The sequence below is a fragment of the Perca fluviatilis genome, chromosome 6 (assembly GCF_010015445.1).
Source record: "Perca fluviatilis chromosome 6, GENO_Pfluv_1.0, whole genome shotgun sequence".
NCBI classification, from domain to species: Eukaryota; Metazoa; Chordata; class Actinopteri; order Perciformes; family Percidae; genus Perca; species Perca fluviatilis.
Genome location: NC_053117.1, coordinates 19,532,389 through 19,548,009, shown reverse-complemented (window position 1 = coordinate 19,548,009; position 15,621 = coordinate 19,532,389). Strand labels below are relative to the sequence as shown.

Sequence of the window (15,621 nt, the reverse complement as noted above, 5' to 3'; positions counted from 1 at the left end):
CCTGGCACCCCGCCCCCTCTCCAAAATAAACAAGTGCTACTTCTTTTCTCTTCCTCCATTGACCCATCCTTCAATATACTTTTTGTGTTGTTCCACCCGGCCTGCCTGTTTGATCACAATCAACAAAAGAAGCCTGACCAGAAAGGGCACTAATGACCTCTGATGATGTGTGTAGTGTAATAGGCCCAAAGATGTGGATTGGAGGTGAGGAAGGCAAATACACTAAAATGTTAGCTGGTCACAAGTCAGAGGACAAGTAGGATTAAGATGTAAATGAGTATCTACAAGCAGGTTGAGCCTCTGAAGTGCTTTTTGTTAGTGTATTTCATTCTGCATAATAGCTGCTGCTGAGAGATTCAATAGAAATCACTACAAATGAAATCCAAATAAACAACTTAAACTCTCCTGACCTGTATACATATTTTAAAACATTGCAAATCATAAAGTTATGCACGGAAGCAAATAATAGCCATGTTTAAATCTTGTAAGTTACTGAACTTAAATAGTACTAAATCTATAGCACTGAAATATTTTACTTTAAAAAACATCTGAATTTATGTGTGAGTTCCTCTATTTTTTTAATTTGCTGTGCAATAAAAAAATAAATAAAGTTTATTTATTTTTAGAGTTCATAAATTCACATAGAAAGTACCCAATATTCAAAAGCTATATTGAAATTGCTCAAATTCAATAGTGGAGCATCCAAAAACACAAACAACACAGTCATGTCAAAATAAGGTTTTAATATATGTTTCATATTTTATGTACAAAATATACATTATAATGTATAAATAGACACAACATATCACATTTGCATAACGGAGCCTTCTCCTAACTAAAGATATATATACTATTGTGTACCACCCAGTATGGATGAAATATATTGTCATTCAAACTTAACAGTCATATCCTATTGTAAGAGGTCATGACTAGGAACTTTAAATTTAATAATTGAACTTTTTTTTAAAGATTATTTTGGGGCTTTTCCCTTTTATTTGATAGTGACAGTGGATAAACAGGAAAGGTGTGAGAGAGAGATGGGGGATGACACGCAGCAAAGGGCCACAGGTCGGACTCGAACCCTGGGCCACTGCAAAGGACTCAGCCTACATGGGGCGCACGCTCTTACTGGGTGAGCTAGAGGTCGCCCCTAATAATTGAGCATTAATGTTTACATGAAGACGGTTAAGAAGGCAGTTGCATTAAAGTTCAAGATTATGCTCCGTCAATAGCTGCTTTTGTGACTGCAGTGAAACCAGTGATGTGCTGGCCTTCAGTGACATCCACACTCTTCAACAATCATGTCCTCGTGATGCCGCAGGGCCAAATCATCATTCTCGTAGTACAGCATGGAGAGTGGGCTGAGACGCGTCGGCACACAGGATGGGCAAGATACTCTTTCTGGATGGTGATGTTGCAAGAGGCTCTGATGAATAAGAAGAAGAAACACTTTATTAATCCTTGATTTTTTCACTCTGTTATTTTACACACACATACACACGCAATTGGAGAAATGTTAGAGTGATTGGACTGCCCCCTGAGCAGTTAGGGGTTCTGTGCCTTGTTTAAGGGCAACTTGACAGTGCCCAGGAGGTGAACTGGCACCTCTCCAGGTACTAGTCCATGTTAGACTTGAGCCGGCCACCCTCCGGTTCCCAAGCCAAGCAGCCCCCACAGATTGAGCTACCCCTAACCACAGTAAACCTGTGACTTTACAAAAACTGATTGTTTAAGATTCTAAAGAGCTAAATGGGACTAAAAATTAAGTTGCCACCTCACCTGCATGTACGCATGGTTGGTTGGGTTGAAGGACTCATCCAGTGGTGTAGGACACTCTCCCTCACAGCGAAATGCATTGTAGCGTTTAGGGTGCACAATCCACTCGTCCCAGCCGATGTGGTCAAAGTCCACCCACATGTCTACCTTCCGACACAGCGGCCTCTGGGCCAGCTCTGCTGCTGGTGCAGGAGTAGGTGAAGCTCCTGCAGCCACCCTCATTCTCTCCATTCTGTTCCTTTTGTGGCGTCGACTTTGACTGTCACTGCTGACTCTGTCCATCGTCACGTACTTGGAGTTCTCCACAGTGTAAATGAGACTGTGTGCTGTTTGGCCTTCCTGGGGCAGGTTGTGCTTAGAGAAGATAACCATCATGACCCGATTTGTTGTTGGATGGTGTATTTTTCTTTGCCTAAATCCCAAATTCTTGAAGAGTGACTTGTCAGTGATGTCACCTTCATCCCCAGCACCGCTCCCATGGTCCGCCTCAGGTTCTCCTGAGGCCTCTTGGCTCGACACTCCATCTCCCTGGTACAGCCAGTATTTTAACAGGGCAGTCACGTTAAAAACCTTCCAGGCAGACTTTGTGCTGCTGGCTGATGTGTCTAAGCTCCCCAGGAAAAGGTGCTCATCCTGGCATGATGTGCTGCCATGGTCACAACTCTTTCCAGAGTGATATAAATCCACGGTGGCACGCTTGGAGCCAGAGAAAGCAGGTAGTCTGATCCGAAGTTCTGCCAGCTGGACAAGCTCATTGGTAGAGATGGATGACATGTCGAATGTGACTGTCCATCTTTCACCCACTTGATGGCAACCTGAAAATTAGACAAGAGAACTGTAAACAAGAACCCAGATTCACACACAGTCTAGAGGTTTCTTGGCAAACCAGATCCCTGGACAAATGTCAAAACAGTGGAGTGGGAGGGCGAACAGGACAGGATGTGTATTGAACCCCCCTGTGCAAGGACGTCTGAGGGCTAATATACACACCCTCTCACATAAACAGAGAAAGCCTTTAAAGTGGAATAAGCATTTTGACACTTGCTTGGTTGTAAAAAAGGGAGGGTCTGATAACACAGATAATGCAGCAACCAAAGAGCTGCTGGAGGATAGACTCCACTGTGGAGAAACTAACACATACAGTACATAACATGCTGTATACCCAGTGATGCATAAAAGCATTGGAAAAAATGTAATTAAACGGTTTACTCACCTCTGGCCATCAGACTTAGGACAGAGTCAGAACTGTGTGCTGACGGGTTGTCACCTTGCATTGTAATGGTGTCAATAGCTACCGGCGATGAGGAATCAGCAGTCCTGAAGGAGCGGTACAGCTGCATCATGTACAGAGGGTATCTGCTGCGATGATTAAATGAGAGATTTCTGAATGCTAAACTGGTCTTGAGGCCTGTGAGATATCTGTGCCTCTGGGTGGAGAAAACGACTCCAAAAGAGCAGAGGAGGAATGTGCAAAAAACTGTCAGAACTCTGGCTTCCATTTGAACTGAAACCCACAAAATCTGCTCCAACAATAATGAGAGAGAGAAGCAAAGATCTCCTTCCTTCCTCCAGCTGGCTTCAGGCTGAAATGATGCTATGTGCAGACGGAGCTCCAGACAGGCCCCTTTATAGTGGACAGCTGCCCTTTGATGACCCCTGACCACTCCAGGCATCTGAACAGCCCCTCTGATCATCATAGCACTCAAGAGGGGGAGACAAAGAAAACATTTAGCCAAGGTCATTGTCCTGTCAATCTGCCTGGGCTTTTATATTCACTCAGGAGCCTAATCCTTTTGAAACATAAAGATCCATCCACTAATAACACTTGCAATGCTGTACAGCAATTAGCACATTTCCGTTTAGTAACAGTGGCAGAAGAAAAGTCAAATTTCACACATGCAGAAACTTAAGAATAAAAGAAAAATGTAAAAAATAAAACTTTGATAATAAAATAAACAATAGATCATCTTTTTTTTCAAAGGTTTTTATTTATTATCAGGAATGTGTAAAACAGTAACATACACAAAAACGGTATGATGCTCAGTAAACAAGTTTCCAAATGGTCATAGTAGTGACAGCACAGTTTTTACATTCCATTATATTTCTACATTTTTAATTTAAGTGGAATTAACAGCACAGTATAAGAAGTAACGTTAACTACCCAGTGAATCGCAAAACAAAAAAAAACATGCCAACAACAAAAAGCTGTAACAATCTAAAAGTCTCTTTGGAGGTAACACATTTGACAAAACTCAGTCTGTGTCTGTTTCATGTACGTCCTGTAGCTTAACCTTTTATATTACTTTATATTTCCTTCACTCTATGAGAGGCTCGTGCAGTTATGTGTCAGCTAACACAGGCGACTGACTGAGGTCTGAATGGTCTCATCGGTTTCCCCTGCAGATGTTAACAGACTCACAAAGCATTGAAGAAATTCTTCACCTGTGTACGAGAGGGAACTTTAGGATCACAATGGATCAGAAACATGAAATACATCAAACGTCAGATCAGAAAACGGAAATGATTCTCCTTGGATCAAAGACTGTGAGGAGGGGAAATTAGGTCTCAAACATTAGGACAGGGCCCTCATGTGGTTTACCCTGGCATAGCAGCTATTTTGTCAAAGTGCAATAAATCAACATACCTTTGTTATGTATTCATCTTGCACCTCTGGGTCACTCTGAAACTCAACACTGGCATCGAGTTGTAACACAGGTATGTGTTTCAACTTCTCAAAATGTATCCTGAAAAGAGAGTCGAGCTGTATTACACTGACCACCTCAGACCACACACTGCAGACCCTCATCTGTTCACAGCCGAGCAACACTTTTATAACGGATTATAAAAATGTATCAAAAATGGTCTATAATCTTCATAATTGTTCACTTCAAAAGGTCATCTAATCAAGTCTAAAGGGGACAAACAGACATGATCACTCACTCAGTGCTCTTTTCAACAAGCCACCTCTCATGTTGAACGTGCAGCTTATCCAGATAGTCCAGTTCCACTCCTTTCTCTTCTGCCCGGCCCCGACGCTCAAGACGCTCCTTACATTTCTGAAAACAACAAAATAGAATGAAAATCTCAATGATGTAATGTTACAGTAACAAAAACATCAACACTAACAAAACTAACACTAGCTAAAATGATGTGCTGCAAACACGCATTTTTGCTTGTGACTTACTGTTCATTTATTAATTGTCTAATTAATTGTATCGTAACATGAAATCTCTTAAGGCCCTGACACACCAACCCCATAATCGGCAGTCGGACAGTCTGGCGAGGTCAGTGACTCGAGTCGGTTTGGTGTGTTCCGTGCCGTCGTCCGTCGGCCTTTATTTTGGTCGACCTGACTTGCTGGGTCTGAGGGCGGGCAGTCGGACTCAATGGCCAACCCGGAAATGGCGGGCAGGATGAGTGACGAACGCCTCTCAAAATCTGACGAAAATCTTTTAAACTGACCTTTGTCGATCTGGAATGAAGACTCAGCAACTGCATGGTCTATTTCTCGCTTCAAATGTTTTCAGAAACACGTTTCGGTGAACTATTTTCGTAAAATATGAGATCGTGTTTCGAACAAGCCACCATTATCGTTCAGCTGTAGAAGCCAGACCCACGTGACGCGTTTGTCATTTCCGGTTTTAATTTTTTGTATTATGTCTCACGCACGCGCAGAACGTACGCTCAAGTCGACGTCGCTTCGGTGTGTTCCGAGGCACTTTTTGGACCTCGGGGAGCCGACCGATCAGTCAGACTGCCTTTTCTGCCGACGGTCAGCTGTCGGGTTAGTGTGTCAGGGCCTTTATGTTCATCATACCTTTGGTGGGGCTCTGAGGTAAATGATGCCCTCCAGCTCCACCTGGTGTCCAAACTGCTCCACCAGAAAAGAGTGCCAGTCCTGGTAGACTGCCCACTCAGTAGAGTTGATACAACCCAGCTCAAACATGTTCAGGGCAAAGATGTATCTGACAGGACAGAGAGTCTAATTTTAAAAAAATTTAAGCAAACAAAACAAAGGAGAATGCATTTGCTCAATTTGTCGAATACATATAACCATTTAATGCTAATTCTATTGTTAGCATTATTTTGATTATTACCAACAATAACAATAATATAGTAATGATGTGTGAAGTTATAGATGGTGAAGTGCTCACTCTGCTTGAAATAGCTTTGGTAAAGAGTACATACATCACATAGATTCTGGGTCTAATGGGTCTTCTCAAAACTGGAGTTCCTCTTACATGATTTCAATTTCACTTTTCTGTCCTACCCTGACTCGCTCACCTGTCGCTATAGACGGAGCGCTCGTACACCTGGAGAGGTGTTCCCTCTGAGCTGAGCAGGCGAGCTGGGGGAGGCTGCAGCTGCGTTCTCAGCCGGCTCATACAGGAAAATGTCTGAAATGTGTACGACCAGCGCTGTGGGTCCTGGTACATCATCTGCAGCAGGTTGCTGACTGTCGTCTGGGGGGATGCGTCTGTCCCCTGTAAAAGACACAAGCGGAGATGGTTAGCTTGGCTTCCTTTCATTTTTGTTGGGAAAGGATGTAGAGGTCAGGAAATGTGCATGCACCTTTGAGGTCCCACTTTCAATGTTCTGCCACTTGCTGACCGGTTCTGCCACCACCTCCCAGTCAGGACAAGCTGCCTGCAAGAGTCTTGTAAAGGTCGACTTTCCAACAGCTGATATTTGAGAGGACATAGTACAGGAGAGTTACTTTACAAATTCAGATTATTAATACACATTTATAAATCAATCATAAATTATGATATATTACAGATTAAACCAGCTAGCAGTATATAAAGTTATTAAAATTAGCTCCACCTTTACCAGCTGCAACATTAAAAGTGATGAACACATTAATGAATCAATCATTTTAATCCAGTGATATACTATTCTGAAATGGGTCATTCTGCATGAGTAGTTTTACTTTTTGTACATTAGTATAACATAGTATATTTTGATTATAATACTTTTGTACTTTTACTTCAGTGGGATTTTGAATGCATTGCTTTTACTTGTAACTGAGTGTATGAGTATACTCTTATTTTGAAATACTGTAGCTATATTTATCTTACCAATGTTGCCCTCGATAGAAACCCTCTTCACCCGATCTGCTGCGTTCTCAGTTGAACTTGACAGGCCCCTTGAACAAGAAAAACTGAGCTTCCTTGAATTATTAGCCATACTACTTTGGTTCCTTGTTGTCTGTATTATGGCTGTGTTTTCAACTCGCAGGAGGCTTTCATGTGTCTTCCACTGTGGAGGAGGCACATTATATCCAAATCTCATGACCTGTATCGAAACTGCTTTTAACATAGAAACACGGTTGAACTGAACACATCGATAGAGGGCAGACATTATGAAGTACAACTAATTTACAAAGAGAATATCACATTCATCTGCATGTTACTTGGTGCTTGCTTATGTGAGTGAGCAGTAAAGACTTTCTATTACCGCTGAGTTAAGCGCATGGTAACTAGTAGCTAGCTCCTCCTCTCCATGATGTATGCTAACCATGGATGTATGCTAACGTACTAATAAACTAATCGATTTATAGTTAAATATGTTAAGCTAAATAAACGCCAATACGTTTGCTAAATCGTTTCTGTAGCGCTCGCCCTATACTTTCGCATATTAGCTTATTAGAAGTGAAATTATTAAGGTAAGTTCATAAGAAATTGTGCAAAAAAAGTGTCCAAAATGCTACAAACAGTAAGAGCATAAATCACTTCCGGTGTCGTGTCCTGTAATTTCGCAATAAAGGCCAAAAGGCAATAAAACCTCCCGCCCGTTTGAAGAGGACATTAGAGGACATACTTGGATTGGATTTCATTCGTTTAGCGTATATATATATATGGACGTATATGCTACAGCACAGTTTGAGCTGGTGACAGTTCTCTTAATACATCCATGGTGACCTCTTATATATACTGATGATGGTGACAGAGTAGGGAGATAGAAAAAACCCGGAAGTACTTGCCCTTAGATTTCCACAGATGGATGAGGTCAGTTGTTTTATTTCTATTTATGCAGTAGACCTAACCCAAAATGTTTATCATTTTCATATATTTGTGAAATTTAAAGCTGTACAATTTCCACAACTTAACATTTTAACAGCCATCACAATTTTTTTATTGTTTAAAAAAAAAAGCACAATCACGCTTTGTAAGACATTTGAATAAACATTTAACACTCATTTTAAAATCCAAAGCTTTTTAATTTACATTGCAAAGTATGTTCAATTAGTTCTAAATTAGACTTTTATTTAAGCTTCAAACCTACTTGAAATGAAAAAAATTCAGTGAAATCACTATGACCATTTATAGCATCAGACAATTTAAGTATAATCACTGGTTAAAACAACAAAGAATAGACAAAGGAATGAACTGCTTGTGATCCTCAATCACTGTTGCATCTGCAGTGACTGACTCTCAGTAGCTTGTGTTTTTGATGGTGATCTTTTGAGCCGCCTCGATCTTGAAATCACTGACACCTGAGGGAGCAAACCAGCATTTTTTTCCTTCTTTTTTTTTTACCAAAGTGAAATTAAAGCTGTAGATCGAAGAAATAAAGAGAATGCTCTATCAGTGAGTCACAATGTAATATGTGTGTGTGTCCTCACCCTGACTGAGTGGAGTGCCATCAGAGGAGAGGTGCCAGTATCTGCGGTCGCTCTGTCTGGCCTGCTCTCCGTTCACCACACTTAGGAAAGGTCCCCACAGGCTGGGCTCAGTCTCAAACCTGCAACACAGCATCAAATATTCCTCAATGTAGGCAAGCATACAGGACTTTAAGCTATAAAAAGCTGAAATGCACAAAGGTACATTATATAAACTCACGTAAAGCCAACATATGTTGTCTTGAGAAGTTCAAGGGCGTCCAACAGAGAGCTATCCTTTGGCACATCCACAGAGTAAACAGCAGCTGCCCCGCTGGACGTTACCACCTCCACTATCACAGTCACTTTGGTCTGGCTAGTTACAACCACCACAGGATCAATGGGCTCCAGCACTAGAGTGTCTGTAAGAATGCACACACACACCATGACACAAACAGTGATAATACAGACAACCTGAAACCACAGTGGCCACAGAGGGTAGAATAAAATGCTGCATACCACTCTCATTGAGGCAGCCCATGCTTTCAACCGCTAGGTAGGATTTCAGCTGGAGAGCTGGCAGGATCTGAGATATGGCCATGGGGTTGTGGTATATGTTGTTTCTGGCGCTTATCCTCATGGCCTCCATTGAGGTGGCATACTCTGCAAATGGGCTGCCCATCGCCAATAAGGCCTTGAACACAACAAAGAAGAACATTTGAGCTGCAAAGATTGTGTTCTGTAGAAACTAATGTAACTAAAGAGACAGAGGGAGCTGAACAAAAAATAAGGAAAAAGATCCTTACTTGAACTGCGAGGCCTGTGCTGAACTCATTGCCAAGGTGACCGTCTGTCCTTCTAGATGCCAAGATCTTCTGCTTGATCTTGCTAAGGGCTGTGTTGAGCTCAGCAGCGTTCTGCACATGAGAACCAGCGTTCTTCACACACTGGAGTGCCATTCCAGCCATGGCATAGGTATCTAAGGAGATAGGGATAAAGTATATATGTATGTGACAGACAGAGGGAGAGTTTAAATTGAAGCACTGGATAAAACTAAAGCTGGATTCCTCACTTATACAGTAAACATTGTGGTAGTGTTAACAGAACTGAGGCTAAGGCTATGTACACATTCCCACCCTAAACCTTTATTCTGGCAAATTTCTGTGAGATGACCCCCTAGTCAAATTAATCTGAGGTAACTTCATTGAATTTATCTGTCTGAAATATGACTTTAAATGTAATGCAACAAAACAGCAAGTTTTATCTTTCAGACTATCTCACTCCACCATAGACAGTTTGCAGCGTTATATCTTAGTCCACAGTAGGAGTGGTAAGTACACTAACTTTATTGACAATTTTTAAGAATTAAGATGCATCCCTTCCTGCACAACATCGATTTACTATTTATTTCAACAGCTAAAAGAAAACATTTAGGGAGGTTACACTCACCAATACTCTCAGAGTCTCCATGTTTGAAGTCCTCATTTTCTACTGCCTTGATGAGCTTGTTGCTGACATGGTTGTTGACCCTGATGCCGTTCACGCAAAGAGCGAGCACACCCAGAGAGTACTGGTAATAGTTGGTCAAAGGGCGATGGGTGACTGTGCAAAGGAGAGAAGAAATAAAAGAAACCAAATCATATTAAAACATGACTTCACCGTAATGTTCAAGAAATGAAAAAGTACTTTATTTTCTCTCCTTATATGGATGGAATAACAATAGCTGTTCTAATGACTAATTCAATCAAAACTGAAATAAAAATTGGTGCTGCAGAATCCTTCAAAAAGTAAAACCTAAACACTAATATTTTATTGAGATAATTGGCTCTACCTAAAATTCTATAAAGCTAAAGTAGAGTCATTGTGAAAATAAGATATATTGATAATGTTTGCCAATAACATAAATACTTAACATATACATTATAAAATGTTAAATTGTTGTTTCAATTTTCCTGGATTTCCCTTCTGAAAAAATAGCCACACTAAATAAACTTTGAACTCATTTCGTAGCACAATGTTAAACAGAATGGTGAACACTTTTTATGACAACCGTTGGCCTCCAGAAGGTCAAAGGAAAACTTACAGACAATATGCTCTTTTTCTTGTTCCATCTGCTTCTTCAGGTGGGTCAACAGCGTTTCACTCTTCTCACTGACGGTGAAGGTGATTGTGTTCTGGTCGTAGCAGGAGGACTTCAAAGCCAAACTGTACAGCGCCATGAGGCCGACCACAGGTTGGCAGTTAGAGAGAGAGCTGAGAAAGACACACAGGTGACTCAGGTTCAGGTGAGAACATCAAGGAAAAAAAACATAAATTCAATGGACATCCAGATTTAAAATACCATTAAATGTGATGTGTCACAACAATAAGCAACACTGTAGAATGAGGGCATTTGTAAACAGTGCAATACCTTTGAAGGTTATTGTGCAAATAATTGTTCAGTCTATTCAGGTGTTCGCTCTCTTTGGCGAGGTTGTGGTAATTAGAAAGCCGTAATGCCAAGTGGACACTAGGATTGGGGAGTCCTTCCGGCGTCTCCAGAGAGCGAAGGAGATTCTTATTGAGTGACAGGTACGGCTCACGGTTGGCTTCAGTATCTGGATTAAAATATAAAAATGACAACATTCTGTGTAATTTGACAATTACACAACACTTGCATGAGGTTGGTAATTGCAAAATCAGTGAATGTCCAAACCAGTGAGTTAGTGTATTTGTAAACTGGGTTTTTCCAGTGTTCAAGCAGTTTCAGTAAGGCCAGTCAGGATTTTTAAATGATTGGTGATAACTGGATTATATGAAGTATATAATAAACTTACCACATGGTTTACCAGAGGTAAAGGCAAGTAGGCCTGTGATTAAGATCAAAGACAGCATTCTGGGCAACCTGTTGACACAAACAGTGGAAATCAATATTGCTGCCTAAAACTTTAAAGTAGGCGAATAATATAGATAATAGGCCTACTGTAAAATGGGGAGATAAAAAAAAAATGCTTAGAATGAAAGTATTCACGTTATTTGAGAAAGTCAGGCACCTTTGTCAAATAATAAATCTAAAATACATGCAAAATACCTGTGAATAGTATATATTCAACGATGATAGTTAAATATTACAAGATCATTATTATTGTCATGGCGGTTTAGTAATTAGATTGTAAGCCTTTAACTTGTAAATGTCTTACCTCGTTAGAGAGTGACTCCAGTGTGAAGAATCCGAGCTGAGTAAGAACCTTATATACTGTCTATGGTAAGAACAGAGTCAGAGCCAACAGCTTCTAGTATTTCTCTGTCACATGACTCGTCATGTGAGATGACAAAGCCATGAGAAAAGCAAGACGGTCCCTTTAAACCATAGCCTTCACTGGTCTCCGTCCAGAGCAACGGGGTCTGTTGGTCCATTATATACTGTCTATGCTTTAAACCATAGAATAAGATCTATGGGCAGAGGAAACTATCTTGTCAACACATATACTCTTTGGTAAATACGAACGTATAAGTGGCAGGTGTCTATCTTACTTTACACATATCCGTCTGCGTCGGACTCATAGACAGTAAAAGAAAGGTCGGACTCAGTGACTGTAAACGTGAAAACTGTCATTTTAACTAATGCTAGCCAACGTAAGTAGCTACAACTGGTGCTAACGCTCCAACTAAAACTTCACTTCGTTATCTTTGCTTCTGTATCGCAGTGTTCAACGCAAACTTTGTAGTAACTCGTTGGCCATCAGTAACTACACTTCCCACAATTCACTTAACGTAACATACGCACTTTCTAGAACCTTGACGAGTTTTCTGGCGCGACTCACCTAGCGTCATTTTATCGCAGCCTACCATTCAAGCAGTTCACACCAAAATTACCTTTAATGTGGGGGCTATCTGCTCGCGGGTGGTATCAATATTAAGCTAGTAAGACTTGAGCATGTAGAGCCTGTTGCTATGTGCTAATGGATTAATGGCATTATTATTATTCCAAAGGAAAACAGTGTGAACTGATGGATACTCGCTAACGTTAAACATCAACAACAAAAACACGAAGGGGCAGGGCAGCTGCACAGGTCGGTCTGTAACGTTATATGTCTGGTGGACTTATTCAAAGTTGTTAATTAGCGCAGGAATGTAGCTGTCATTGTGTATTACCATGTCACGTTATAATAATAGCCAGTTTTATTTGTAACGTCATACTAAGGTTAACAGTACGTGCAGCAGTTGCGTAGCTAGCTAGATAATCTAGCTGCCCTTGTGTAAACAGGTTTATAACTTGTGCGCCATGTAACGTTACAGAAAATACATTTTAACAGTTTAGCTATCTGATTGGTATCAATACTGATGTTCCAGATCAGATCCGTTTTTAGTTATCTACCCGTGGGTCTTTTCAAATAATTTCACCGACTGGACGACCATGCATCACCCTGCAACCACAAGCAGTGCACTGGGGTTTCTGCCAGCCATGTATTCATTTTCGGGCCCCACAAACCTACCTGAATTTGATCTCGGATCTCCAAGTACATCTGGTCACCTACAGAGAGCAACTCTATCTAACAAGTATGTACCGGGTGATTTGGAGATTGTAAATTCACTCCATACATCTGTTAGAAATACAAACGCAACACTTGAAATAACTTTTCAATCTTAACCTGACATGTTGTATTATGTGTTTTGACATATCCCTCTGTGTTCCAAAGCAGCTGGGAGACACGATGCCTCAGGAAGCACAGGAGGAGAGTTGATGATGAGTAAGTGAGAGATGCATGGAAAGAGCAGTCTTAAAAATTCACAATGCTTGGAATAGTCACATACTGTATGAGTGTTGTGATAAATATCTCAATGTTTTCTCAGGGGATGCAGTGCTAAAAGGAGGAGGTTAATGGTCGAGGCAGAAGTGAACATTTCAGAGAACTCAGACACTAGCATTGATCGAGACTGGCCTACAGCGAACAGCTGCCCTCCGCTGCCTGCACAGCAAGCCAGCCCTGCACCTTCACAGCCCTGCCCATCATCCGAGAACTTGACTTTGCCACAGCCCTCTTCTGCCCTGCTGCGACTAGAGAAAGAGAGCTCCTGCATGGAGATAGAGGCAGCTCAGAGGAAACTTCAGGAGATCGAAGACAGGTATGCAACATGCAATGTGTGCAAAAAGTTGCAAAAAACTATCTGCCTTCTTGCTTGTTAGAAGAATTAGACTTCGACTGACACTGTATGACCAAAAATCGAATTAGCCATCTTGGAATCTGTCGTATTGTCTTGCTAGATTATTTTTTTTGTGTTACTGTGGGTCACGGCTCTGATGTCTAAATGAAGGACAACAAGTTTAAAATGTATCCAAATCCGTTACAAACCCATCTTAAAGTTTAAACTTTGTTTAAAAAGAAATACTCGAGTCATGATTTTGACTTGACTAACTATCATCACTTACCAATATGTACTGTAAATGTCAGAAAAAAATGTCAAATTTTAAATACACTCCACAGACTGTCTGGTATTTTCAGTTGCATTCACCCTTACATTGTCAAGATATTTGCTAGTTTCCTTCCTAGTATTGCAGGTCTCCCCATTTATGTCACAATGAGTTTGTTTTGCCATTTAGTGGTGGTGATGGCTTTGGGAGTTGTATCACATGAAAAGGTGACATCAACACATACTGTACCCTTTATTACTTTAAGCAAATACTAATAATGATATTTGTGTATCACAGAATTACACTGGAAGATGACGATGAGGATGAAGATCTGGATGTAGAGCCAGCCCCGAGACGGCCAGTGCTGGTAATCTCTGACAGTTTGAAGGAGGGTCTACAGCGTGGCATCAGCGACATCCTACCGCACACGGTAGCCCAGTCTGTGTACGTTCTCTTAATGTTGTTATTGGAACGTTTAATGTTTCATGAAGTAACTTGAGGTAACATGACTCATGTTGCGCTGTTTCCTCTTTGAAAAGCTCCAGACACATTTTTTCCCCAGTGTTTATTTTTGTCTCATATCTTTAGGAGCCATTCTTGCATGGAGTTGGTGTTGTGGCGGCCACCAGACGATCCCTTTTGTAAGAAGCGAAAGGGCTCATTACAGAAACAGCGTAAACAACAGACAGTATCTCGGCAACCCCCGACTCCATGTCCATCTCCCACCCCTCACAGTCCCCTCGACCCCTCCAGTCCAACTGCAGACACACACTCTTCTCTGTACAGCTTTCCTGTAGCTCATAGCTCTGGAGAGGAGGACATGGAAATGTAATGGTGCTTGATGACTTAAGAAACCATGCTAAAGTTAAAGACTTGAAATGTAGTTGCAAAAAAGACTAAAGGACTCAGAACCTCTTGAAGTTGGTCAGTTTGGCAAGGCACGTTGGCTTTACATGAATATTGTGCTGTTTTTTTTGACAGTTGTGCACCACATCTTTTGCTTTACAGTCACTCAGTTTAGTTTTTTTTCCCAATATAATACCATACAACTATATGTTAAGATATAACATGTGTAACATAACGCTGACCTAATCAGTATTATTTATTTAAATCTCCAAGACACCTGTCATGATTTCAAGACTTTCAAAAGTTCTAAAGACGGCCTTACATAACCAATTTATATAAATTACAGAATTAACCTTTGCCCTTAGAAATAAGATAATTTGTGCATAATATTTGCCAAAGCCCGGCAAACAACACACTGGTATACTGTTAATATGACTTTGTTCTTTGTTAAACATCAGTGTGCAGCATCTAAATTTTGTACAGTTTTTATGTTCAGCTTCTGGCCATCATTACCAGGACACTAAATATTGTTCCTGTGTTCACATTTGCGCACAGCATCCTGCTTGCTTTTGTACTTGTGATAGAAGTTTATCTTCCTATAGTGCTTAGCATACCATCTGTGAGCTTTGAGAAATTCGTAAAGAAGTCATGGAAATGCAAATTCTTTTATGATTTGATTGTATTTTCATAAATACATTACCAGAATTGCAACCAGCCATCGTGTGTTCGGAATTTTATTTATTTTCTTAAATAAACTCTTATATTGTCCATGTAGAGATTATGCATGGCATAATTGGACAAAATCTTACTTCAATTAAGTGAAAGCAATCCTCTTGTTTGGTGAACATTGTAATCATTGTGTTATCATTACCTCAGGAAGAGTAGGGGTCCTGGACTAATCCCTGTGGAAGTGACCATATGCATACATATATTTTGAAAAAAAAATAGATAAGTATGGTTTTAATCAATGAACTATTAGGTTATTAAAAACAGCCTCCAATTTGTC

The 15,621-nt window shown here is 40.7% G+C and overlaps 4 protein-coding genes across 8 annotated transcripts; 1 reads left to right on the top strand and 3 right to left on the bottom strand.

The window, feature by feature from the left end:
• Nucleotides 1–723: 723 nt before the first annotated feature.
• On the bottom strand, nucleotides 724–3,681 carry spaw (southpaw). The gene is made up of 3 exons (XM_039802954.1): nucleotides 2,990–3,681; nucleotides 1,780–2,591; nucleotides 724–1,426 (listed from the first exon to the last, which is right to left on the bottom strand). The coding sequence occupies exons 1-3, from the start codon at nucleotides 3,516–3,518 to the stop codon at nucleotides 1,274–1,276; spliced, it is 1,494 nt and encodes a 497-aa protein (XP_039658888.1). The 5' UTR covers nucleotides 3,519–3,681; the 3' UTR covers nucleotides 724–1,273.
• A 63-nt stretch (nucleotides 3,682–3,744) lies between these two features.
• Nucleotides 3,745–7,760, bottom strand: dguok (deoxyguanosine kinase). 3 transcript variants are annotated; one of them, XM_039802958.1, is made up of 8 exons: nucleotides 7,597–7,760; nucleotides 6,855–7,035; nucleotides 6,349–6,458; nucleotides 6,061–6,260; nucleotides 5,594–5,741; nucleotides 4,717–4,832; nucleotides 4,421–4,520; nucleotides 3,745–4,218 (listed from the first exon to the last, which is right to left on the bottom strand). In XM_039802958.1, the coding sequence occupies exons 2-8, from the start codon at nucleotides 6,961–6,963 to the stop codon at nucleotides 4,192–4,194; spliced, it is 810 nt and encodes a 269-aa protein (XP_039658892.1). In that variant the 5' UTR covers nucleotides 6,964–7,035; nucleotides 7,597–7,760; the 3' UTR covers nucleotides 3,745–4,191. The 3 variants fall into 3 exon arrangements, with proteins under 3 accessions (XP_039658892.1, XP_039658891.1, XP_039658890.1); XM_039802957.1 differs by lacking the exon at nucleotides 7,597–7,760 and adding an exon at nucleotides 7,234–7,484; XM_039802956.1 differs by lacking the exon at nucleotides 7,597–7,760 and having other exon boundaries at nucleotides 6,855–7,484.
• A 215-nt stretch (nucleotides 7,761–7,975) lies between these two features.
• On the bottom strand, nucleotides 7,976–11,708 carry tcn2 (transcobalamin II). Its single transcript, XM_039802955.1, has 10 exons — nucleotides 11,557–11,708; nucleotides 11,194–11,261; nucleotides 10,788–10,974; nucleotides 10,461–10,630; nucleotides 9,827–9,979; nucleotides 9,184–9,356; nucleotides 8,897–9,071; nucleotides 8,619–8,799; nucleotides 8,402–8,520; nucleotides 7,976–8,272 (listed from the first exon to the last, which is right to left on the bottom strand). Exons 2-10 carry the CDS (start codon nucleotides 11,249–11,251, stop codon nucleotides 8,211–8,213), a joined length of 1,278 nt encoding a protein of 425 aa, XP_039658889.1. The 5' UTR covers nucleotides 11,252–11,261; nucleotides 11,557–11,708; the 3' UTR covers nucleotides 7,976–8,210.
• A 159-nt stretch (nucleotides 11,709–11,867) lies between these two features.
• Nucleotides 11,868–15,331, top strand: ccdc117 (coiled-coil domain containing 117). Of its 3 annotated transcripts, none has more exons than XM_039802961.1 (6): nucleotides 11,868–11,992; nucleotides 12,710–12,916; nucleotides 13,057–13,107; nucleotides 13,211–13,483; nucleotides 14,067–14,213; nucleotides 14,358–15,331. In XM_039802961.1, the coding sequence occupies exons 2-6, from the start codon at nucleotides 12,774–12,776 to the stop codon at nucleotides 14,599–14,601; spliced, it is 858 nt and encodes a 285-aa protein (XP_039658895.1). In that variant the 5' UTR covers nucleotides 11,868–11,992; nucleotides 12,710–12,773; the 3' UTR covers nucleotides 14,602–15,331. The 3 variants fall into 3 exon arrangements, with proteins under 3 accessions (XP_039658895.1, XP_039658894.1, XP_039658896.1); XM_039802960.1 differs by lacking the exon at nucleotides 11,868–11,992 and adding an exon at nucleotides 11,999–12,429; XM_039802962.1 differs by lacking the exon at nucleotides 11,868–11,992 and having other exon boundaries at nucleotides 11,999–12,916; nucleotides 13,060–13,107.
• The last annotated feature ends 290 nt before the right edge of the window (nucleotides 15,332–15,621 follow it).